This window comes from Myotis myotis, unplaced genomic scaffold, assembly GCF_014108235.1.
Source record: "Myotis myotis isolate mMyoMyo1 unplaced genomic scaffold, mMyoMyo1.p scaffold_m19_p_8, whole genome shotgun sequence".
Classification (NCBI taxonomy): domain Eukaryota; kingdom Metazoa; phylum Chordata; class Mammalia; order Chiroptera; family Vespertilionidae; genus Myotis; species Myotis myotis.
In genome coordinates, this window is record NW_023416390.1 from 11,156,668 (window position 1) to 11,183,241 (window position 26,574).

General features: G+C 39.8%; 1 protein-coding gene across 28 annotated transcripts in view; it reads left to right on the plus strand.

The window, feature by feature from the left end:
* The first annotated feature begins 653 nt into the window (after positions 1–653).
* Positions 654–26,574, plus strand: part of ABI2 (abl interactor 2) — a 66,169-nt gene continuing 40,248 nt past the window's right edge. For 5 of the 28 annotated variants that reach the window (XM_036320599.1, XM_036320602.1, XM_036320607.1 and 2 more), the window contains exons 1-3: positions 661–961; positions 19,442–19,609; positions 25,006–25,182. In XM_036320599.1, the coding sequence (XP_036176492.1) occupies positions 845–961; positions 19,442–19,609; positions 25,006–25,182 (462 nt within the window). In that variant the 5' untranslated portion in view covers positions 661–844. Of the gene's footprint in view, positions 962–19,441; positions 19,610–25,005; positions 25,183–26,574 lie in introns of all 28 variants that reach the window. The other 23 variants (XM_036320612.1, XM_036320620.1, XM_036320623.1 and 20 more) reach the window with 10 other exon arrangements.

The following is a 26,574-nucleotide window of genomic DNA, read 5'->3' on the forward strand; positions in this document are numbered from 1 at the left end:
TCCTCTACGACTGACTCTGTGACTTGATAAATGTTCTCTTATGGCTCTGAATTTTTTCCTATTTAGATTCCAATACTGAGGCTGCTGAACCCAGGCCTGGTCTGACCCCACTGGACTAACACCTGGAGCCCTTCTCAAGGACACCCCCCCCCCCCCCCCCAACAAATCAAGGAAGAAACGTGGAGAGAACCAGAGAGATGGCAGAAGAGGTGGTCAGAGAGGGAGCGAGTCGGAGGGCAAGCACGAAAGGCTGAGGTCCAGGGGACGGGCAGAGCAGCTTCGGCGATAAAGCGCAAAAGAAGCTGGAGCGCGGGAAAGGCGGGGTTAGGAACCGGGAGGTGGTTACGCATCCCCGAGAGGACAGCTGAGGTCGAGGATGAAGAGGAAATGCAGAGTCGGGCGCTCTCCGAGCTGCATGGAAGTTTGTGGGCGGACATCCCGCAGGCCAATGGCCGCGGCTTTCGTCTCCGAGCCACGCCACCTGCGGGGGCCCAAGGGTTAACCGCACGCGCCTCCCGCCTGCATCCCGGCCCCGCTCGCCGTCTCTAGGAGACGCCGGAAGTGGGGGCGGGGCGCGGTGGGAATCCTGGCCCGGCGCCCGGCGCAGGGAGGAGCGCGCGTGCGCGCGCCCGGCCGGCAGTCGCCGGGGTGACCGTCCGCGGAGGCCGTGGGCTCGCGGCTCGCGCCCCGCCCCCGTCCCCGCGGCCCCCTCCCCCGTCGCTCCCGCCGGGTGTCCTCGCTCCTCCCGAGCGGCCGCCGCTCCTCCGCTGCCAGGCGCGGGCTTCCCGGGCGCTGCGGCCGCCGCTGCCTCCGCGGTCTGCGCGAGGAGGAGGAGGATGTGAAGATGGCGGAGCTGCAGATGCTGCTGGAAGAGGAGATCCCGGGGGGCCGCCGGGCCCTCTTCGACAGCTACACGAACCTGGAGCGGGTGGCCGACTACTGCGAGAACAACTACATCCAGGTGAGGCTCCGGCCCGGCTCACGGCGGGCGGGCGGGCGGGCGGGGGGCCCCGGGCCGGGGGCGCAGGGCGCTCGGGGCGAGGCCGGGCGGGGATGCGGCCCACGGAGCCCGCGATGGCGTGGGGGAGGGTGGCCGCGGGGGCTGGGGGCGGGCGAGAACCCTCCGGTTGGAGGACAGTGTAGCTTTAAAAGCCACGTTTAAAAGCCACGAACTGGGGGTGTGTGGTGTCCCCGCCTCGTCGCTCCTCTGCCCTCGGTCGCCCCCGCACGCGGTGCCGGTCCGTGTGCCGGGGGCGGAGGGAGGAGCGGACGGTGGCATTTTCTGTTGACAGAATCCTGCTCCCCTGGGCGGCAGGGGTGTCGGGAGTGATGGGTCCCCCCTGCCCCCAGGTCCTGGAGGAGGTTTTAAAAGGAGCGATGCCCGTTGCCAAGCGAAGTGCCTCCGTTTTCTATTGATGTGAATGCCTCTGCGTGCGTGTGCGTGTGTGTTGGGGGTGCTGTGTGTTGGGGTGTGTGTTGGGAGGGGTGCTGTGTGTCCGCTTCTCGTCGGGATGCAGGAAGAGCGGTAGTCTCCTGTTGGAAGTTGTGCTGCTTCCCTCCCTGCGGCGCCGCGGAGCTGCGGGATCCCCTCCCCGCCCCCACCCCACCCTCACCCCACCCCCACCCCGCTGGACTGGGACCCCCTCCCCGCCCCCACCCCGCTGGACTGGGACCCCCTCCCCGCCCCCACCCCGCTGGACTGGGTCCCCCCTCCCCGCCCCCACCCCGCTGGACTGGGACCCCCTCCCCGCCCCCACCCCGCTGGACTGGGACCCCCTCCCCGCCCCCACCCCGCTGGCCTGGGACCCCCCTCCCCGCCCCCACCCCGCTGGACTGGGACCCCCTCCCCGCCCCCACCCCACCCCCACCCCACCGGACTGGGACCCCCTCCCCGCCCCCACCCCGCTGGACTGGGACCCCCTCCCCGCCCCCACCCCGCCGGACTCGGTCACTGGTGTTCCGGTGGGAACGGGAGTGACTGACTGAGCATCGGGGATGGTCCTCAGGCTTCCTTTCCCGGTGGCGCTGGGCCGGCGTAGGGACCCTGTGCAGCGCTGTGTCTGCGGCTCGGAGGCCAGGGCTACTGAGTGCGATGAGGCGCCGCTGCGCCTGGGTGAGGCCAGCGACTCTGTGGGTTAAAAAAAAAAATCCTTTGAAAATTATTTGAAAGAATAGGTTAAAACGCACAGGTTAGAAATTCAGCATCTTTTGTTTTCTTTATGGCTGTTTCTGAATCACAGGGTCTACCTCCATTTTTCCCCCTTCCCACTTAAATTCACTTGGCATGAAGGTGGAAATGGAAGAAGTAGGTTAAATTGTTCCTACACTAGGGTCTTTTTTCCCCTCCTGCCCCCATCCCCGTTTCTCCTTTTTAACATCAGATATTGGGACGCATTCTCAAGTCTTAGTTTAAATTTTTAAAAAAGGTGTTAAAATGTATAGGTTCATAAATTTCATAAGGACCACGTGGTTAATCAAGGACGGTATTGTGAGATTTTACTTGCAATGCAATGAACTCTGTATTATCTTGTAGGGAATATTTTTATTGTAGAATGAACCAGGCACAATCCAAAGAGGCAGTTGAAAGTATGGCTGGTGCTCTGACCCAAGAATATTTCTTGGGTCAGAGATTCATACAAAAAATACAGTTGTCCATGTTTGTAGGGTGCTTTTCTGATACTGAGTGGGGTAGTAGAGATTCAAAGGTTCAGTTGCTCAATTTCCACCAAATGTAGTCAGAAGTGTTCTATGGCCTACGGCGTGGCCCTGTGTCAAGGGTTGCTAGGCACCTAGTGTCTGCAGAATTGCATAGTGCAGTTAGCAGGAGAAGCTGCTCTGTGAGCTAGTGAATACTGTTTGCCGTGCCAGCTTATGCTCTGTGATGGACTTCAGGTGGGAGGAGGATTGGAAGCAGCTGTGCTGTCTCAGGGAATTCACATCCTCCAGGAGAGACTGAAGGGGTCATCCTATTGCTGTGGGCAGCGAGCTACAGGAAAGAGTTAAAGGTCAGAAAGAAATCGAGGGTGGGCAACAGTTTGTAGTTGCGCTTAATTATCTGTGCGTAAAGAGAAGAGACAGATTTGTCTCTCTTTGGAAGATAATTTTAATTGTAATTTCAAGGTATACTTCCTCGTAGGTTACAGTTGTTACGTAAAGGTGCAAGTACCTGGATTAACAAAGCTGAGAGGTGAGAGAGATCAGTGATGGCTGTCTTTCTATACCTACACACCCTGTCTCAGCAGGGGGACTCAAAATTTAGTGGTGGCATTTTGAAATTCAAAGTATAAATATTGATTAATAGAAGTGGATTTGGATTTTAAAATACTTGTTCAGTTTTAGCATCTAAAAAAGATTTTACATTTTTACCTTAGATTCTCATCTGTTGTAGGATTCAGAGGGTATATTCTTGGTGTTCTTTCTAGATGGCAGCTCCTACATGAACTGTTGTAGTAAAGTTGATAAATAGAACATGATGATAGTGATTTGTGCTGACCTAGCTGCACATTTGGCCAGCTCTCCTTGCAATCCAAAGAATTGACCAGCAGGGGTTTTGATGCTGCCTCTGACCCTGCAATAGATTAAAGGTAATTGGTGGGATCAGTGACCAAGTGGTTAATTTAGCCTTATAGCATCATGCCCTAACCACTAGTTTAAGTTAAGTAACCCGACACTGATTTTATTTTGTATAATGTAATTTTTGCTTGTAAAGGAGAAAAAGGACAGATCTGTTGATCATATGTAACAAAAGGTAAGGGTTTTTTTTGCTCAGTGTTTTTAACACATTGCGGGCGGATCATGGGCATTCTTCTTGTGTTTTCATATTACACAGTGTTTTACATAAATGTGAAAGGCACGCCTTAAAATCAAATACCCATTGCATTTTGAAGTTATTTATTACATGTTCTTACAAGCTAATATCTTTTTAAAGTGTGATATTTTGTAAAACGTTTTTTTGTACTCGTTCCATAGAAACTTATCTGGCCACTGGGCAATAAAACTACTGGTGCACAATGTGTTAAGTAGCTGGTTTTATGCAAAGGGGTATCCAAAATTTAAGAAAAATAAGTATGTTCTAAATGTGGGTTGTATTGTGTGAAATTGACAAAGGAGGGAAATAATTGTGTAGTCTTTCTAAAAACCATTGTACTCTTTAAATTGTTTCTGTGTTATAAAAATATCCTGCAGATATATTATCAGCATTAGAAGTGAACAGATATTGTCTGTATGAGCACACAACATCTACAGGTAAAGCAGAGCTGGATTGTAAGTAGTAGTTGTCCATGTTACTAATGTGGTTAACAGAAACTTAAAAATAATCTGTAGTAAAATTTTAGATTTTTGTTTTATTCAATCTCTAGAAACAATTTTTTCTAAAATGTGATGATAGAAAGTTATGACTACAATTTGCTGATACTTACCTGATTATAAAAAAGAACTTAGTAATCGTTAAGGATTTTTTTTGAGATACATGTAAGACCAATGTTTCTTTTCTTCATTTATTAATGTAAATATTTATGCCTAATCTAGGAAGTGTCCAGAAATTTAAAAAAAACTACACACATTTTTGATTAACTTGGAATCTACAGCTTTATAAATAGAAGAATTTTATTTTTTAATTTATTGTTTCTTAGAGAGAGAGAGAGACATCGATTCAAACATCCATTCGTTGTCCCACTTATGTATGCGTTCCTTGGCTGATTCTTATGCCCTGTCTGGGCATCAAATCTACAACCTTGCAAATTTGGATGACACTCTGACCAACTGAGCTACCCACTAGGGCGAAGAATTTTATATTTGCTTTAATATTTTGGTAGATGAAATACATTTATAGTTGTTACTTTCCTTAATTAAGACTGAAAAACCATCTTGTTTGTATTTACATTTTTTTCTATTTTTAGATAAAAGAAAGTTACTGATTTTTGTGAGTGATAATTCACATACATAGTAAAATTCCATGGCACATTATTTGGATATGAAGCAAAATTATCCAATAACATGAATTTGTTCAGAACAGAAATTAGGAATTTACCTTAATAGTTTATCTGAATTATTTCTCTTTTGAATACCAGGAGAACTATCATTAATGGCTTCCTTTTTTTTTCTTTCTATCAACAAAGATATTCCAGAAATCATTAAAAATTGCATTGAAAGGTTTATAAGGCGATAATAGAGTCATGTCTTATTCCCAGCTAGTTTCATAAAAATGTAATCACTGAAATTATATTAAGATTTAAAACTCTTATTTAATAAAAGCCATAGGATACATGCGCATTGTTGAAAGATTATTAGAAAATACAAAGAAACTTAAAATTGTCTAATCATTTTGAATATATATCTGGTATTTATACTTTTAAACCTTTTTGATATATACAACATACAGCATATATCTTTTTTATTAACTTTTTTTAGAGAGAGAGAGAGAGGAGGGAGATCCAGACATTGATTTGTTGTTCCACTTATTTATGCTTTCATTAGTTGATTTTTATATGTGCCCTGCCTGGGAATTGAACCCTCAAACTTGGTGCATCAGGATGATGCTCTAACCAACTGAGCTACTGGCCAGGGCTAAAAATCTAAGCCAGATCATGTCACCTTTCTGTTCAGAACACTCAAGACTTCATATTTCTTACAGGCTGCAAGTGTAGCTTCTACTTCTTTCCTCTCCCACACTCACTCTACTGCAGCCACTTAACCTTTTTTTCTTGAACATACCAGGCATACTTCTGCCTCAGGACCTTGTTACTTTGCATTGCCTATGTCTTCTGCCACAAGCACTCATTGCCAGATAGTAGTTGTATGACTGGATCTTTACCTCCTTCAGGCTTTTTCTCAAATGTCACCGTCTTGATGACCCCTTTTTGATCTATGCAAAGTAGTAACATACTCCTGCCCTTTGTTCACTCTCTTCTTTGCTTGTACTTTTATTTAACATGACATTTATTTCTGTGCCTATCTCCTTCCCCTGGTATATGAGCTCCATGAGGGCAGGGAGTTTTTGTCTCTTCATTGCTAGCACCTGGAACAGTGCCTGGGACAAAACAGGCATTCAGTAAATATTTGTTAAATGAATAAATAGGTACTTTTTAGTAAGCAGTAGAAAATATCTACTTGAAAACCATGAAGTAGTTTTCCAAATGTGAAGAGTTTGTAGGTTTATGTATAGGTAAATGAAGTAGTTCAATGCTTTTTACTTGTTCAGTATATTTAATGTAGATGCTACTGACAATTGACAGTCCTGTTTCACAAATGGCAGATCAGTTACTTTCACTTAGAGCAGGATGCTCATCAATTGCCTGAGCTGATCTGCAGCTTCTTAGGAAGTGAGCAAGGGAGATTTCCTGTTTTAAAAAAATCAGATAAGAGCGCTTCCGGGGATGGTGTATTCATGCATTCACAGGGTCCAGCATTTGACATATTGTCCAAGGCTGTCCTCCAGTACAGCCTCTAACAAAAACTAGGCTGTCCTGAAACCCTGGTTAGTAGAATTGCTTATCTTTATACCAGGAAGGTTGGGAGAGCACCAGAATCTGCATGGGGCCTGTGCCCAGGCTGAGTTCGAGGAATTCCTGTGGTGAGACCTGGAGTTCTAATGCTGTTGTCTAAAATGAAAACACATGCCAGCAGCGCCTATGGTGGGTCCACTGTGCTAAATGTGACAGGGTCAAGTGTGCTTTCCTCGTTGAGGGGCAGAAAATTGCTGAACGTATGGAAGGCTAGGTTCACAGAAAGACTTTGAGTTACTTAGCTTGATAAATGGCACTGCTTTTGAGAGGAAGTTTAAACTTAATTGACATTAAGTTTACATTGTTTCAAGGCTTTTATCACTTATACATTTGTTTATAATGTTAATATGTATAGTTATGAATTTTATTCATGTGTAAGTAAAATGTACACATAATATACCTTTAATGTTAGCAGTTTTATATGTTTTAAACATTATGTACATACTAGAGGCCTGGTGCACAACATTTATGCACTGTGGGTGGGTGGGGGGGGGTCCCTCAGCCCGGCCTGCGCCCTGTCACAGTCTGGGACCCCTCAGGGGATGTCTGCCTGCTGGCTTAGGCCCGCTTCCCCCAAGCCAGCAGGCGGACATCCTCCGAGGGGTACTTAGTGCTGCTGTGGAGGCAGGAGAGGTTCCCGCCTCTGCTGCTGTGCTCGCTAGCCATGAGCCTGCCTGGCTTCTGGCTAAGTGGCGCTCCCCCTATGGGAGTTCACTGACCACCAGGGGGCAGCTCCTGCATTGAGCGTCTGCCCCCTGGTGGTCAGTGTGTGTCATAGCAACCGGTCATTCTGCTGTTCAGTCAATTTGCATATTAGCCTTTTATTATTTAGGGCTAGTGTCCTGGTGCACGGATTCATGCACACTGAAAGGAAATTAATTAGAAGAAATATTTTAATATCGCTATTCGCCCTTTCTCTATAATAGTAGTGTCAACAAAATTCATGATCAACAATGACAGATTGAAACACACGTGTGCGATTGGTGCCAGTGAGCGCTTTATATGTATTGCGCATGCGCAAGTCAAATTAGCCTTTTATATATATATATATAGATAAACTTGCTTAATTAGACCTACTTTCTGATTTAGCTAAACTTTTCCAGCCTGGGCAAGAAGCACCCCAACTTCTCTTTCAGATAATTGTAAGCAACACAGCAGTAAATGTCAACACGAAGCACATTATTATTGTAGATCACGCAGGGGGAACAAAGGGTGAAATATTTAACTGCAACAGTGTTTGATTATATTCTGCACAGTGAGAAAACCTGAAGTCATTTTCAAGGTCCACCATTTCTTCTTTTCAGTCAGGTCAAGTTTCTAAACTTTCTAAACTTTCTAAATCTCCTTGTCTTGCTAATGAAAAGAAAATTGGATTCTACTTAGTCTCCCATCTACCTACTCCAGGACTTCTGTGAGGATCAAATGAGATGAGGCACAGGAAAACGCTTCACAAACATTTGGTTGAACTGTAAAATGTTTGCACCTGGCTATAAAGTAAGTCAGGTTCCTGGCTGAAGAAACTCCAAGGAAGCTAGTTGCTAGGGAGAGGAAGCCGGGTGTTGCTACATGATGTCATTACCCGGCACCACCCACAGCGACCGTTTCTGGGCTGGGCTGTGGGCTGTATTTTGCGCCTTGGGGTCTTGGCAGCGTTGGCTGTGATTTGGTGGGGTGTTGCTCCCAAGTGGTGGCAGGGCCTGTGTCCCACTTGGGGAAAGCCGAGTGTTGATTTGTCAGCACCAGGTTCGTGGTGCCATTTCTTTGTAAATGACCATTGGGCATCTGCCCCCTGGTGGTCAATGTGTGTCATAGTGACCAGTCGGAGGGAAGGACAGACACTTAGCCTTTTGTCTATATCAGAGGTTCTCAACCTGTGGGTTGCGCCCACAGGAAAACACATATAGCATATCAGATATTTACGTGACGATTCATAACAGTAGCAAAATTACAGTTACGAAGTAGCAACGAAAATAGTTTTATGGTTGGGGGTCACCACAACGTGAGGAACTGTATTTAAGGTCACGGCATTAGGAAGGTTGAGAACCACTGATAATGACAAGGCTTTATACCCCAGCCTTTTCTTCTTTTTATGATTGATTTAAGACTGTATCTCTAGCATTATTAACATGATTTTTAAAAAATAGTTTAAAATTTGATTAATTCAGTTTATTATTTAATTTTATTTGGACATAGGCTCTTTTGACTCAAAATATATCAATTAAATCAGGGCCTCTTTGGCTACTACTCTAATCCTGGTCTGGTCCCCTCTCTACCTTTCCAAAGTAACAATTGTTATTTCAGTGTTTAAAATTTGTTTTTTAAATTTAGGAAACATTTATATAACATAGAACTTACAGTTTTACATTTTAAAGTGTAAAGTCCAGTGGTTTTTAATATATTTGCAGTTGTGCAACCATTACCAAATCACAGTTTTGTTTTTAATTTTTAAAAAAATATATTTTATTGATTTTTTTACAGGGAGGAAAGGAGAGAGAGTTAGAAACATTGATGAGAGAGAAACATTGATCAGCTGCCTCCTGCACACCCCCTACTGGGGATGTGCCCGCAACCAAGGTACATGCCCTTGACTGGAATCGAACTTGGGCAGGCCGATGTTCTATCCACTGAGTCAAACTGGCTAGGGCTGTTTTTAATTTTTTGAGGAAACTTCATATTGTTTTCCATAATGGCTGCACCAATCTGCATTCCCACTTGCATTGTATTAGTGTTTCCTTTTTTCCAAATCTTCACCAGTGATTTATTGATGGGAGGTGATACCTCATTATAGTTTTAATTTGCATCTTTCTGATGATTAGTGAAGTTGAACATTTTTTTCATGTCTATTGGACAAGTGTTTATTCAGGTCCTATGCCCATTAAAAAATTTTTTTTAATTGATTTCAGAGAGAGAGGAAGGGAGATGGAGTGAAACATCAATTGGTTGCCTTCTGTATGAACCCTGACCGGGAACTGAACCTACAACCTAGGTATGTGCCTTCCCAGGGAATTGAACCTGCAACCTTTTGATGTATGGGATGACACTCCAAGCAGCTGAGCCACCTGGCCATGGCTGTGGCACTGTTTTTTATAACTGAATTTTGTCTGGTATACACCCCTGGTGTATATTTAGTGTAATATGTGCCATTTAACTGAATTTCCATTGTGTTTTTTCCTTGCCTCTGTACATGTTGTCATACTTATGTTACTATTAAGACATTTGGGTATAAAGAGAAACTATGATGCATTTATGTACTACTGCTTATTTCTTTATTATTGAGATATAATTGACATATAAATTATGTTATTTTAGGTACAATGTAATGATTGATATTTGTATATACTGAAAAATTATCACCATAATAAGTCGAGTTAATGTGGCCCTAGCTGGTTTGGCTTAGTAGTTAGTCAGTCCACACACTAAAGGGTCACAGGTTCAATTGTGGTCAAGGGCATGCACCTCGGTTTTAGGCTAGATCCCCAGCCAGGGCTTGCGTGGGAGGCAACCAATTGATGTGTCTCTCATATTGATGTCTGTCTGTCTGTCTCTCTCTCTCTCTCTTCCTCCTTCCCTCCCCCTCCTTTCCACTCTCTAAAAATCAATGGGAAAGATAACTTCCCGGAAGATTAACAAAAAACAAATTGAGTTTATGTGTGTCAACATATAGTTACAGAATTTTCTTTCTTGTGATAAGAACTTTTAAGATCTCTCTTAGCAACTTTTGTATATGCAATACGGTATTATTAACTACTAGAGGCCCGGTGCACAAAAATTTGTGCACTCGGGGGGGAGGGGGAGTCCCTCAGCCTGGCCTGTGCCCTCTTGCAGTCTGGGACCCCTCGGGAAATAATGACTTGCTGGCTTAGGCCTGCTCCCGGGTGGCAGAGGGCAGGCCTAATCCCTAGGTGCAGCCCCTGGTCGGGCTCAGAGCAGGGCCGATTGGGGAGTTGGGACGCCGCCCCCTGTCATGCACAGAGCAGGGCGGATTGGGAGGTTGCGATGCCACCCTCAGTCACGCTCAGGGTAGGGCCGATAGGGGAGTTGGGGCACCGCCCCCTGTCACACACAGAGCAGGGCGGATCAGGGGGTTGGGGCGCCACCCTCTATCACCCACAGAGCAGGACCGATCAGGGGGTTGGGGCACTGCCACTGTCACACTCAGGGCTGGGCTGATGGGGAGGTTATGGCTCTACCCCATCACACACAGAGCAGGGCCCGTGGGGGGAGGGGGGGTTGGGGTGCCGCCCTCTATCACCCACAGAGCAGGGCCGATCAGGGAGTTGGGGCACCGCCACTCTCACACTCAGGGCAGGACCGATGGGGAGGTTATGGGTCTACCCCGTCACAGAGCAGGGCCCGTGCGTTGGGGGGTTGGGGTGCCACACCCTGTCACATACAGAGCCTCAGGGCGATCGTGGGTTGGGGAGCTCCCCCTTATCAGGCACAGAGCAGGGCCGATCAGGGGGTTGGGGCGCTTTCCCCTGTCAGGAACAGAGCGGGGCAGATAGGGAGGTTGTGGCCCCGCCCCCGTCACACACAGAGCCACAGGGCGATCAGGGGGTTTGGGCGCTGCCCCCTGTCACGCTGATCCCGGTGCTGGGAGGCCTCTCGGCTCCGCTGATCCCGGTGCTGGGAGGCATATTACCCTTTTACTATATAGGATAGAGGCCTGGTGCACGGGTGGAGGCCGGCTGGTTTGTCCTGAAGGGTGTCCTGGATCAGGGTGGGGGTCCCCACTGGGGTGCCTGGCCAGCCTGGGTGAGGGGATGATGGCTGTTTGCAGCTGGTCACACACCCTTCAGGGTGGGGGTCCCCACTGGGGTGCCTGGCCAGTCTGGGTGAGGGGCTGAGGGCTGTTTTCAGGCTGGGACTGAAGCTCCCAACTCCTTTTTTTCTTTTTTCTTTTTTTATTCTGGGCCAGCTTTAGCTCGGAGGCTCCAGCTCTGAGGCCTCTGCTGCTGAAAGAAGGTATCTGGTTTGTTTCGGTTCTATAATCGAAACTCTGTATCAATTCCAGCTCTGAGATCCCAGGCTAGCTGAAAGCAGGTTTCTGGGGTTTTGTTTAGCTTTTATATTTGTTACAATGTTTTTAAAACTGCAAGCTCAGAGGCCGTCAAGGCAGGTGGGTAACGTTGATTTCCTCCGTCACTGAAGCAATCAAGCCTCATGTTAGTTTCAAGCTGCCTGGCTACAGCCGCCATCTTGGCTGGCAGTTAATTTGCATATCTCACTGATTAGCCAATGGGAAGGGTAGCGGTCGTACGCCAATTACCATGTTTCTCTTTTATTAGATAGGATAGTTGCCATGATCTCTCTTTAGGACATATATGCTACTGTTTATTGAACTCTAATATCTCTTGCCTTTGAATTAGAATATAGTGTCATTGGGTTTCTTTCTTCTGTAAGGCAGAGGTGCAGGAGCACAGCTGAAAGGCCTCCGATGTCTTACCTAGGCTGTGGGGGTTTCTAACCTAAATTTTTATTTTCATGTATGATCATCTGTGCTTTAACATTTTTCCTCATTATGGATACTTTGTATATAGAAAAATGTAAATATGAAAAGGGAAGTTAATCAATAAATGTTCCAGTGTTTATAATTTTAGTTAAAAGTATTTCAGAATTGTGGAGAAAATACATAGATTCTCAAATGGCCTTATTTTGTTAGATTTCCGAGTTTAATATTTTCAGATTTTTTTTTTCCCTTTTCTTACTTTTAACATCAATTTGATGCTGAATTTTCCAGGCCATAAGTTTTGTTTGTTCAGTTTCTTCTGGGATATCTTTTTCTTCCTCTGCAGCCTCCTCTTATGATTTAGGAACAGTTTGCTCTTTTTCAGTTAAGTATCATCTCAGTGTGGCAGGGAGAGCTCATGTATGGTTTAATCCGCCCATGGCCCTGTGAGTTCTGAGCTACATCTTGGGAATTTTGTTCATCTGAATGTGTTCAGTGGCCAGAGAATCTACCTCTAAACCCCAATCAACATTACTCTCTGTATTTTTCAGAACGTGCAACAAAAATTCAGCATTTAAAAAAAAATCTTCATTGTTGAAAGTATTACATATATCCCCTTTTTTCTCCCATTGACTCCTTATAGTCCCCTTTCCCCCACACCCCAGGCCTCCGCCACCTCACAGTCTGTATCCATGGGTTATGCATATATGCATACAAGTTCTTTGGGTGATCTCTTCCCATCCACCCACCTCCCCACCTACTCCCGCCTTCAGTCTGAGATTCCACTGTCTGTTCAGGCACTCTTTTTGGCCCACCCATCCTGTGCCCAGCCCACTGTTTAGGCCTGGGCACACCTACCAACTAACCATTGTAACAACGAATGGCACAGACTGCTTCTGTAAAATGACATCCTCAGATACTTGGTGCTTTTTGGATATACATTCCTTTGATAGTCTGGGCAGTTTTACGAATGCTCTTAAAGTGAACACAAGGATTTGAATCTCTTGATTTGCATGATTTTGTGAGGTTTTCTGCGTCAAGTGAACAGCGCGAACCATTTTCAGAGGTCACCTCATGCTGCTTATGGGAAGAGCAGATTTTTGTTCATCTATAAATAAAGAATTTAGAGGTATTTCTAATTTCCTGTGTCTTGAAATGCCAAATGTTACTGTTGACTTATACTTTTCCAGATGCGCTTAAGCTTTGTTTAGAAAGAATCTTACTTGGGAGCATAAAGTTACCATCTTGTATTTATAAGCAAAGACTGTAGTGAATATTATTCATAGAAGGGGAACTTAATCTTCAATGATAATTTAAAAGAGCCCCAACTGTGCCAGTCATTGCTTTTAAGTGGCAAAAGTATATTCCAATGAAAACTAAAGAACAGTGTAATTTTTTATAATTTTAATTTTTTAATAAGGAGGTATTGCTTGTAATAAAAGTTTGCTCGTAATGTAACTGTATGGACTTTCAAATAAGATTTCAGAATACGAAGCTCCTTCCCAACTACTTAAATCTGAGAAATTTAGTGTTTCTGACATGAACAAACCAGAGGAGTCTGCTAAATGCTGTTTTTGTATTTGGCATCTTTTTCATTTTGTGCTAATAAAAAAGAATACTGTATTGAATCTTTGAGGAAATATTTCAGTTTGGGGAAATAAGCCACTTAGTGTCTTTGACCAGTGTGTATAATACCATGTTGCTGGCTAGATGAACACATCAACTGAAGGAAAGTGAGGAATTGAGAAATAGTTATCTGCTATATTTCAAGTTTATCCATTATTGGAGCTGTTATAAATACAGCATATTTGTTATTTTTTAATTCCTAAAGTCTTTGACTCTTCTGTCTCCTTTTTATTTTCTTAGGTTAAGTTAAATTCGTTTGTGAACTTGTGCTCTTTTTATCCTCATCCCATTTTTCTGTTATCTTTTTTATTTTATTTTTAAAAATATTTTTTATTGATTTCATAGAGGGAGGAAAAAGGAGGGAGGGATAAAAACATCAACGACAAGAGAGAATCATTGATTGGCTGCCCCACACTGGGGATTGAGCTCTCAATCTGGGCATGTGCCCTGACCTGGAATCGAACCTTGACCTGGTTCAAGGGTTGATGCTCAACCACTGAGCCACACCTGTTGGGCCTGTTATCTTTTTTAGTTAACATCTTGCCTTTGAGGGAAGTGATACTGACCTGAAAGTAGGAAAAGATGATGAGCTAGTTTACTCCTTTAGGAGAGCAGGTATACAATAGTAAACCTTTGGCGGTTAGGAGGGCATGTAGCATGAAGTGTCACTCCTTTATATTTTCATCTTCTACTCTTGTAGTATTAGATTATAAAATTGACCCATTTAGTGCCCTTGGTTTTGCTACCCCACTTCATATGGTACAGTGAATTAAAATTTTTTTTCAGTCATTCATTTATTATTTACTGAGCCTGAATTTGCATTATTTTTTTATAGTTTTTTTTTTTTTTTTTTTTTTTTACTTAGGTAATATTTTATTTCTCTTGAGTATCAAATGGAGTTCTGTTCTTTTTTTACAGAGAGGAAGGGAGAGGGATAGAGAGTTAGAAACATCAATGAGAGAGAAACATTGATTAGCTGCCTCCTGCACACTCCCTACTGGGGATGTGCCCGCAACCAAGGTACATGCCCTTGACCGGAATTAAACCTGGGACCCTTCAGTCCGCAGGCTGACGCCCTATCCACTGAGCCAAACCGGTTAGGGCTGGAGTTCTGTTCTTTAAATCCAAGGTATACATCATGTACTTTTGTTGTTCATTTGCTTAGAGGCATTGCATGTCTCAGAGAGTAATGAGTCTTCACATAGAATACAAAAAAGTGATGGGTTGGTTCATGGCCAAACCATAGAAGTTAGTTGAGTGGAAAGCTTTTTTTTTAGTATAAATATCATGAGATCTGAACTTGAGTTCTGCAGTTTTGCATCTAGTAATTCATTTGTTATTTTTTGCTCTTTTCATCTGAAAATGGGATGGATGTTATGCTGACTCTGATTTTATTCCAGTTTTGTTCATAGATCAAAGGTGCACTGGTTTCAACTAATACTCTTTTGTGTGAGATTTGATGGCTTGGGAAATTAAAAAGAAGTCAGTAAACTCTTGACTCCTGTTCTCAAGATGCATCTAGGCCTATGGAAAGAAGATCAGTATACAGATAACCATAACTTCTAAGTGGCATAATGAGATTATTTTCCAAGGAAAAAGTGCAGTGGGAAGTGGAAGGCCAACTCAGCAGACATTTGTTGACCTCCACCATGTGCTAGCTTTCTGGTCAGTTGAGAGAACAGACATAAAAACAGTAGTTCCTGTTTTAGAGAGCTGGGAATAGAAATTATATATGGATTGTGGTGATACTTTAAAAGTACTCTAGGTCTGTTCTTAAACTTTGTCTAAAACCAGACAGTTGTGTCAGAGCATTCACATATAGGAGTTATTTTTTTTTTTACAATGTTTTCAGACTGTGCAACTTGGATGCTTTCTTGATATTTAAAATTTGGTCATTAACCATGTGTCATATATAAGATGAAGAGAAATGATTTGAAAGAGAAAAGATTTAGCATTTGCATCTTAAGTAAGAATAAATGTAATTAAGGTTCAGTATAGTACTTTCAAGTGTATTCATTCCTGGTGAGTAACAGTCTCCACATTAAACATGAAAAGTTCTTTAAAACTCACTCATTATTTTAATTGGTATGAAGCATTCAGAAGGTAATTAGCTTGAGAAGAATGGTTAAAAATGCATAATTTATAAGCAAACCTTTTATATGAAGAAGTGACTGAAATATATTTTTTATGTGCTTAATTATGTTTTGACAGGATAATTAAAAGTTGGGTGTTAGTAGATTTATGAGCAGAATTTAATTATGATGAAATCTTAAGTTACTGGAGACTTTTTCTCAATTTTTAAAACTCACAGCAATTTATTATCACCCATCTAGATGAAGTAAGGGATTTCTTTTAGTTTTATTTGAAATTAAAGAACTTCTTGTTTTCTGAACCATTTGGAAATAAGTTTGCTGATGTCCCATCACTGCTAAACACTTTGTGTTTTTTCTAGAAATAACAATATTTTCCTGGTTAATCACAAAATAGCCAACAAGCATAGGAAGTAATACTGATATATTTTTACTATTAAATCCTCATATCCCTGTTCGAGTTTTACTAACTTTCCTAATGTACTTTATTAAAGAATCCAGTTCAGAAATACGTTGTATTTAGTTGTTATGACTCTTGGTCTCCTCCAGTCTGGAATAGTTCCTTATTTCCTCATTTTTCTTTGGTTTTCATGATCGTAACACTTTTAAGGATTACAGGCAGTATTTTTTTTTAATAGTATCCTTAAATGTTTGATGTTTTTGCATGACTAGATTCAAGTTAATGTATTTTTGGCAGTAATATCAGAAATGATGCTGTGTTATTTTTCTTCTTCCTATCAAGTTCTGATTTCAATTTGTTCCATTACTGATGAGTCAGTTTGCCCCGTTACTGATGATACTCATTTTGTTCACTTGATTACAATTGTGTCTGACAAGTTTTTTCACTGGTGAAGTTATTCTTGAAATATTCCTTGTTGTAATTAATAAGTACCTGTTGGGAAGGTACTGATACTATGCATATATCCTATTCCTTATTAAACTTGTCGCCCATTTTATTCATTGGGTTATAATCCATTTTATCAGTGTGATATGAGGAGTGCCAGGTGGTAGCTGCACATGCATTGGCTTATATTATTGAGAAGCAGCCTGAATTTAGGAATCTGAATCTTTTGTTTTGATAAGCATGCCTGCCCTTTGTTCCAGAGGGAGATGCTCTTCCCGGCTTCTAAGACTAGTTTCTGTACAGACATCCTGGACAGTCTGGAACAAGCAGCCAGTGCCTCTGTTTACACAATGTCAAGAAGTGCAACACACCCATGGAGAATTGTCTCTCAGTATCAGTTTCATTTCTTCCTACAGGAGACGGATATCTTCCATGTTGCCATCTTCTCCAATCTGGATTGTCTGCATTATTGACATTGTAGTCTACAGCACAGCTGTCATCTCAGAAATTTCCTTTGCAGTCAGTCTTGGACTTCCCTTTGATGGGCCTGCCTCTTTCATGTAGATCCTGTTTTCTGTTTCCCATGCTTCCTTCTTCCTTAGCTTTTTGTTTTGATGATGCACATCCTCTGGTGCTTCCTGAAGAAAAATAACTTGGAAAGTTTTAAAAAATTGACATTTTATGTGCTGAAAATCTTATTCAACTTTCACCAGATTAATAGTTTGACTAGATAGATATAGAATTATAGGTTGGAAATAATTTTCTCTCATATTGTGAAAGTATTCTTTAGATTTCTTCATCTTCTACTAGCCTTCCGTATTGCTTTTAAGAGGTCAAGTGCCATTTTGCTTCCTGATTCTTTGTATAGGATACCCGCGCCCCCCCCCCCCCCCCTTCCTGTCTGGAAGCTTGTTGAAGCTTTTATTCCTCCTGATGTTCCTTGCTATGGGTCTTCTGTCAGTGACTGTACTGATCATTTAATGAGCACACTTAGTGGATATTTATATTCGTTAGCTCTGCAAAAGTAACTTGTTTCTGCTGTTTTCTCTTTCTTGTATTTTATTAGTCAGATTTGGACCTTTTATTTTATTTTTATTTTTATTTTTTTAAATATATTTTATTGATATTTTACAGAGAGGAATGGAGAGGGATAGAGAGTTAGAAACATCGATGAGAGAGAAACATCGATCAGCTGCCTCCTGCACATCTCCTACTGGGGATGTGCCCGCAACCCAGGTACATGCCCTTGACCGGAATCGAACCTGGTACCCTTCAGTCCGCAGGCCGATGCTCTATCCACTGAGCCAAACCGGTTTCGGCCAGATTTGGACCTTTTAGATTGCACCTCTATTTGTGTGGTTTTGTTTCCATTTAAAATGTCTCTTTATTGTTATTTTAATGGGGCGTGTATGTGTGTGTGTGTGTGTGTGATTAACCTAAGCATAAATGTGATTAATTTGCTATGTTTTAGAACATATTTTAAAATGCAGTTATTTAAAAATTTTTTAATCTTATTTGTCAGGTAGTAGGACAGCACTAGAAAGATTGCAAGAGTTTTTAAAAATACATATATATATATATGTTTTTTAAAAATAAATTTTTATTGATTTTAGAGAGGAATTGAGAGGGAGAGAGCAACATCAATAATGACAGTCATTGATTAGTTCCTGCACGCCCCACACTGGGGATAGAGGTCGCAATTCTGGCTCCTGGTTCATAGGTCAACGCTCAACCACTGAGCCAGATTGCAAGAGTTTTTGTGCTTACATTCTGCCTGTTTTTTGCAGGGATGGGGAGGCATCTGGAATACTTTTTAAAATTCTCGCCCAAGGATATGTTTTTATTGATTTGAGAGAGAGAGAAGGAGAAACCTCAATGTGAGTGATAAATATTAATTGCACCCTGACCAGGGAACGAACCTGTAACCTTTTCATATACAGGATGATGCTCCAACCAATTGAACCACCTGGCCAGGGTCATCTGGAATGTTGTTAAGAGGTGAATGAGGCCCTAGCCAGTTTGGTCAGTGGTTAGAGCAGCAGCCTGCCTGACTGAAGGGCAGGTTCTATTACCTGTCAAGGGCAGGTACCAAAGTTGATCCACTCTCTAAAAATCAGTGGAAAAGATATCCTCGGGTGAGGAGTTAAAAAAAGGCAATGAGTAAAGGTGAGCTTGTCTGCCTTTAAAAATCAAGTTTCATGTCAGATTTACCAAATGGACTCACTCATTTTTTCCTAATCTAAAGTAGGTACTATTATAAAACTTACGATTTGTCACAGTTCAGTCTAAAATGGCCTACTTTCAAATTATGTTCCAAAAAAGAATCATGGTATTTTATAGCTGAAACTGACATCTAATCTGGTATTTTCATTGTAATGTGTAGTAGCTGAGTCCTTTAGATTGTAATTGACTTACTGACAGCCAGATAAGATAGCAGAGTTAGAATAAGAACCCAGATGCGCTATCTTTTCTATTCTCATTATTTTCTAGAAACTCCACTTTGGCTTTAGCAATATAGGTTTTCGCAAAATAGTCAGCCATAGTCTCAGCAAATAACTCTTTCCTGAATCTCAAACAGATTCGTCTATGATCACTTGTCTTATTTCTAAAGTAACCTTTCCCCTCTGATACTTTAGATGTGGAGGTGAATATCAAGTTTATTGCCTCCCTTGTTTCCAGTTAGCCCATAGGTAGCTTGTCTAGGTAGATGACATAGCAGCGTGACTATCTTAAAGGTGCCATGTTATTGAGAACTGAAGCCAGTATACATTAAACTACTAAAAAGATTTACATCAGATGATAACTAGTTTTCAGAACATTATTAGCTAGTATGTGTAGGTTCAGCAACAGAATTGTTTTGATGTGTGTCATTGCTGATTAGATTGATAGACTAGGTTATCTTTGATTAATGATTGTTTCTCTTTCCTAGTCAGCAGATAAGCAGCGAGCCCTAGAGGAAACCAAAGCCTACACCACCCAGTCCTTAGCAAGTGTTGCCTACCTGATAAACACCTTGGCCAACAATGTCCTGCAGATGCTGGACATCCAGGCATCCCAGCTGCGAAGGATGGAGTCGTCAATCAATCATATTTCACAAGTGAGACCATACTGTTTTTCTGTATTGTTATGAGGAACACTTAATAAACACAGGTGATCTGTGATGTTGGCAGTGTTTATTATGTGAGTTAACTCATGTATGATTTGGAAAATACAAACTCAGTATTCAAAATAAGTATTTTTTATTCTTTTTTTTTTTTTTTTAAATCTTCACCTGAGGACATGCTTTTATTGATTTTAGAGAGAGAGAAAGGGAGAGGGAGAGAGAAAGAGAAACATGGTTGTGAGAGTGAAATGTTGATGGGTTGCCTCCCATACAAGGTTCCCCTACTGTGGATCGAACCTGCAATTTGGGTATGTACCCTGACTGGGAATCGAACCCACAACCTTTCAGTGTAAGGGACAATTTTCCAACCAACTGAGCCACACTGTATCTTTTTGTGGAGTGATTTTCTACTCTGATTTTGTTAGGGAAGTAAATTTTAATGGTTCATTAAAACTCAGTTGTCATGTTAAAATTATCAGCCTTCAAGTGAAATTTGTCTGTTTCTTCCATCTTTTACCAGATCACACATTTTATCTTTTGAAAAATATAAATGTGATAGCTGCTTGTAGGATTTTTGTTTACCAGGATGGTACCATACCTTAACAGAAGGAGTAATCTAAGTGACCTTATAAAATTATCTTTATATAGAACTTGAAAAAAAATTAGAGGAATATCTTATTTAATATTATTTAACCTTAAATCTGAATTTTCCACTATAAGTGTTTCTTCCCATCCTATATGAACTTCTGTAGACATTAAATGATTTATTGTATGTTGTACTTTTGTGTCTCTTAAACTAAAAACAAACTAAAAAATCCAGCAACAACAAGAATTTTAATGAATGAGAGAGAACATTTATTCTGAAAAGACCTAGTGGAAATAGTCAATGGCATTTAAAAAAATTTTTTTATTGATTTTAGAGAGAGAGGAAGGGAGAAGGATAGAGAGATAGAAACATTGATGAGAGCGAAACATCGATTGGTTTCCTCTAGCACACACTCACTGGGGATCGAGCCTGCAATCCGGGCATGTGCCCTGACTGCGAATCAAACTGGTGACCCCTTGGTTCATGGGTCAATGATCAACCACTGAGCCACACCGGCTGGGCAGTCAGTGGCATTTTAAATTATTAAGTATATGATTAAATGATTTTCTATAGAAGGAGGGATGTTGATTAATAATCTGATATAGAATTTGTAAGTTATACTTGAGAGACTTAAAGTTTTGGCAAGTTTGCAGTCTTAACAAAGGATCTAAAAAGAAAGTAAGAAGAAAGTGCAAATGCAAAAGATAGGTTAATATATTAGAGTTTCTAAAAACGAGGTACAACTTTTTATAGTTTGTAGGAGTAGGAGAGATTGTGTAGGTAGGTAGATGATGACAACAAGCAAATGAGAGTGAACTATAATAATCTGTTTTCTGATTACAATTCTGTAGTTCTTTGGTAGAGAAGAGTAGCAGCCTTAAAGAGGAAGGTGAATAAGTCTACTCTAGGTTGTAATTACATACATATATTAAGTCATTCAATGAGAACATTTACTTTTGAGAATCACATAAATTTATATTTAATTTATGTGGTCTAATTAATACTATCTTTTGAAGTTATTCTAATGGAATAAGTAAAACATAGGAGAGATGAATGGATAGAGATGAGAGGGTCAGAAATAACAGGGGCCTCAGTCAGAGCTGTCAAGCCTATGTTAACTGTCCTCATTTGGACTTGAGTGTGTGGAGGGCAATACCTGAAGGAGTGTGGGATCTGCAGGTGTAGCAGCTGTTAAATTTACACAAAATATGTTGGATGAAGGTTTGAGTAGGAAAAGTGGTCAGATGGAGGCTATATCTGTGAAATAAGAGTAAATTTTTTAAAAATTACATTTTTAGCAATTTTTTTAAGGATTAAATTTCAATTATGTTTAATGTATAGGTAGAGTTCTTTGGTTTATTATTGATTGATTGATTGATTGATTTTAGAGAGGAAGGGAGGGAGAGACAGACTTATCAATTTGTTGTTCAGCTGTTCCACTTATTTAGGCATTCATTGGTTGATTCCTTGTATGTGCCCTGATGGGGAATCAAACCCACAACCTTGGTCTGTGGGGTCAGTGCTCCAACCAACTGAGCTAGAGTTCTTTCTTTGAAAAGTTAATTGAACATCAGAACTATTTGATGCTCCTTAGACTAAAAGATTATTCTATAGTTTAAGAGAAAATGTTTTCTGTTTACAAAGCAAATTCTCAGTAAATATTCAAGGATTGGCAAACTTTTTCTATAAACCGGCAGATATTTTAGGCTTTTTGGGCCACAAATGGTCTCAGTCTCATATTGTTCTTTGTATGTGTATGTTTTTAAACAACTATTTAAAATGTAAAAACTACTCTTAGCTTGTGGGCCATATAAAAGCAGGCTTGGGCCAGATTTGGCATTTAGGCTGTAGTTTGCAAGCCCTTACTCTAAAATACTTCCCCCCCAAATGTTTGGTATTTAAAATTTATTGTTAATGCTTTATTAAAAATATTATGTTTTTAGAGGGAACCAGATGTTCTTAAGATACCTTGAGACCAGATTTTTTTTTTTTTTTTTTTTTTTTTTTTTGCAATTTGGGCAAAAATACTAGGTTTGGAGAATTTGGAGAGAAGATTGAAGAGGCAAAGAAGTGGAGCTGCAGTCAGGTCAAAGATTAGGATCACATGATGCCTGGAATGGTAGTAGGTGTCAAGAGTTATATAAGGGTTGTCTGATAGATTGGTTTAGGACCAGCCGATATCATATATCTGAGCTATTTGATTTCTTTCCTCATCAATATCTTTTTTCTGTCTCCTGGGTAAGAACCTTATCATTTTTCAGTCTCCTAGTGCTCTAGCTCTTTTCTCCATTTTAGTGGAAATGAACACTTGAGTAGGATTGGGAGGGGGGAAGGTAGGGGATCTAGGTTTCATCTTGGTTCTTTGGCTGACTTGTGTGACATTTGGTTTCTTTGAACTTTACTTTTCTTACTTGTAAAATGATAGGACTGATTAGATTATTTCTGAGCTATCTTTCATCTTGAATTCTGTATTCTTCTGAGATTCCCTAAAATGATACTTGATTTGTATTTGCTTTTCTCTCTTTTTATTCTGTTGGTTCTGCTATTTGTTTCACTCTGTGCCCCAAATCACTATGAATTTGAACCTAAGGATTAGAATTCCATTGACTCTATCAACTATGTATCAGGGAGAAATACTTTAAAAAAACAACAAAGTAATAACCCATTCTCTAAATGTCAAACATTTTTAAATGCAAGACAGAATTATGAATATTTAGTATTAGACACCTTATTTTTCACTAAGAGGACAATGTAGTATTAGATAGTGTACTAATGTATACCACACTCTCCATATCCATAAGGAAGTACAGGCATACCTTGTTTTATTGCACTTTATTGCTTTTTAAAAAATATATTTTATTGATTTTACAGAGAAGAAGGGAGAGGGATAGAGAGTTAGAAACATCGATGAGAGAGAAACATCGATTAGCTGCCTCCTGCCTGCCCCCTACTGGGGATTGCCTGCAACCAAGGTACATGCACTTGACCGGAATCGAATCTGGGACCCTTCAGTCCGCAGGACGACACTCTATCCACTGAGCCAAACCAGTTAGGGCATTGCTTTCTTTTATTTAAATCCCACGTCAAGGAAATCTGTCGGTGCCATTTTCCAAACAGGTTTAGGTGATGATTAGTATTTTTTTCAGCAATAAAGTATTTTTTAACTAAGGTATATAATTGTTTGTAGACATAATGCTGTTGCACATTTAGCAGTAAAGTGCAAACATAACTTTTATATGAACTGGGAAACCAAAACATTTATGTGACTCATTTTATTGCGATACTCGCTTTCTGTGGTGGTCTGGAACCGAACCTGTAATATTTCTGAGATATGCCTGTATTAGGATAGGTTCTTGATGTGGTTTATCTTAGGTAATTTAAGGATGATAAATTTTTAAGAAATTCCATCTCTATCTTCCTTGCTGTTCTCTCAAATCTTTGGAAGTATATTTTAAAAAAGCTAAAAAATGTTAATCTTCAAACTGAGATTAGGATTTAAATTAACATTAAATATTTTCAAGAAAATATAGTTATCAGAACAAACATTTAATTTTATTGATACTTGTACAAGTAATATAACTGCTTTTTAAGTCAGTGTAGCATTATGTGTAAGAATGAATGCTGTTTACTGTGTCCATTTCTGGTAAGTTTATAAGAAAGGTTTATAGAACATTATTCAAACTAAAATTCTTATAAACTAAAATTTTTTTAAGCCATTCCTATCTCTTCTCTCAACTACTGAAAACAGCTGGTACTGTCTGCTTTAGTTCCTCGTGTCTTAAAAAATCACGAGAGATCAAAGGCAATGTGAATGAAAAGGTAGTGTTTCTCCAGTCTGCCCAAGAGCTAAAACGTACTGGGCTTGGTGTTCAAGTAGTTAGTCGAAAGCAAGTAAAGGAGATAGAAAATAATGGTATAAAATAATAGCAGAATGGAGGTAATTCCAAAGTTAGGTACTAACAGAGAGTGGAAAATCTAAACCCTAAGAAACTTACCATGTAAGATAGTATTTTCTTTAAAAAACTCTCCCTCTTGTTTAAAAATTCCCAAATTAAGGAAATCCCAAAGGTTATCAGTATGCATGGAAAGTAGGATTTATACAGTTCCTAATTAATTTCAAAAGTGTAGTTTACATCATTTTATAAAAAATGAGTAACTGAAATTACCCAGTTCAGTTTGTTAGTAACTAACTGTTTTATGAAAGGTGAATAATTTAAACCGTGTTTGTAATTTGAGTAATTAAAGGCTTAGTTGAAATATTAATTTACTAATGAAGAAACACACATTTAAAGTATTTTTTATTTTATTTATTTATCTGTCTATTTATTTAGAGGGAGGGAAAGGGGTTGGCAAACTTTTTCTGTAAAGCCCCAGCTAACATTTTACACTTTGCAGGCCATAAGGTCTCTGTTATAACTGGTCATCTCTGCCATTGTAGTTTGAAAATACTTAAGCAAGTAGAATGGCTGGGTTCCAATAAAATTTTATTTATGAAAACTGAAATTTGAATTTTACATAATTTTCATACATCACAACATTATTTTTTCAATCATTAAAAATGTAAACACCATTCTTAGCTTTTGGGTTGTAGAAAAAGATGGCGGGTGGTATTTGGTTTGTCAGTCATGGTCTGCCAAACCTTGCTTTAGCCTAAAACTGGAGAAAGTCAGTATTGGTGCAGAGTAGCAAATTTAACAGTTGTGGTTAAAAATATGAATAACGATGTTAAATTTCTAAACATTTAAATTTGATTTTTTTTGATATTAGAGCTATATATTTTTTTGTTTGTATTTAAATTTTGCAGACCGTTGATATTCATAAAGAGAAAGTTGCAAGAAGAGAAATTGGTATTTTGACTACCAATAAAAACACTTCAAGGACACATAAGATTATTGCTCCAGCCAATCTTGAAAGACCAGTTCGTTATATTAGAAAACCTATTGACTATACAATTCTAGATGATATTGGACATGGAGTAAAGGTAAGTATAATTTTTGTCAAACTTTTTAAAACAATAGCCCATGATGGAACTAACTCTAGAAAATTAAGCTTTTATCTTTCCTTTTCTAGAGAACGAAGTCTTTCTTATCTTAGCCCAGTTGTGGTTCTGAAGGGTCCTTCCTGCTTTAAACTATTTTAACTTCTTGCTTCTTCTTAGTGCTATGTTCTCAAGTTTTAAATAATTATCTTTGAATGAATTGCATTTGCTTAGTTAATGATAATAATTAGTTAATGATAATACCTCATATATATGATAAATAAATGTGGTATAATCTTATTTACCTTTTAATGATTTAATATGACTGATTAAAATCATTCATTATGTTTTTAAGTATTAATCTTAAAATTTTTACGATAAAAATTTATTAGCAAACTTTGGGCATTAGTTTTCAGAAAGAACATAAATAAACAAAAATGCACTTTGATTTTTCTAAAATAATTTTATCTTAACATTTTGGGTGAGAATAATTTAGATAAAAGTAATATGTGAATTAATATTTCCACTGCTTTTGCATATATGGTCATTGTATTTTTTGGCTATCTTCTAAAATTCATTTGAGTGCCTGCTATGTATATAAAGTACCATGATCAAAACTTGAGAGGTATATAAATTTTATTTAAATTGGTGTTTGTACTTAAGAAAGTATTCAGAATTTTAACTAAGTATTAAGTTATTTAAAATTTGCATCTCACCAATGATTTTAAAGTCAATAACTTATGAAATGTGACTTGAATAAATATATATGCTTATAAGTGAAACTGTATAGTTTATGCAGTTGATTTATGACTATAAGCAAATTTAAATTAAAAAATACTCTGCTATTTGGCTAGTATGTGCATGAAAATGTACAATGTAAATTTAAAAACTTTTTCTTCCTCAGAATTTTGATAATAAGCACTATTTGGAATTTGATATTTAATTTTATAATCGACACCTACATATATTTGGATTACTGTATTAGAACATGTTAATATAGGATGTGTAATTGGATAGATAATTAATTGAAATTTATTTCAGCTTGGGAAAACCTTTTGAGATTTATTCAAGACTAGCAACTGCTAATAGAAAATTTTAGGGTACTGCCAGAATCTAATGACAAAAAGGCACTTTGAATATAAAACTATTTGTACTTGCTCACTTATATAATAAAATGGTGATTCTCTGCTTCAATGCTCATTTAATTCTTGAAGTAAAATGTTATTGTTTTAGGAGTGTGCAGTCCCTTTCAATTGTTTGGACTTTTAGTTGTTAGGGTCACTAATTTGAAGAAATCTTTAATAAAGTTAAGGTTTTGAATAAAACAGTGTCATATAATTTCATCAAAAAACTCTTGTTCATGACACATTCTGCTTTAACCACTCTTTCTATGAT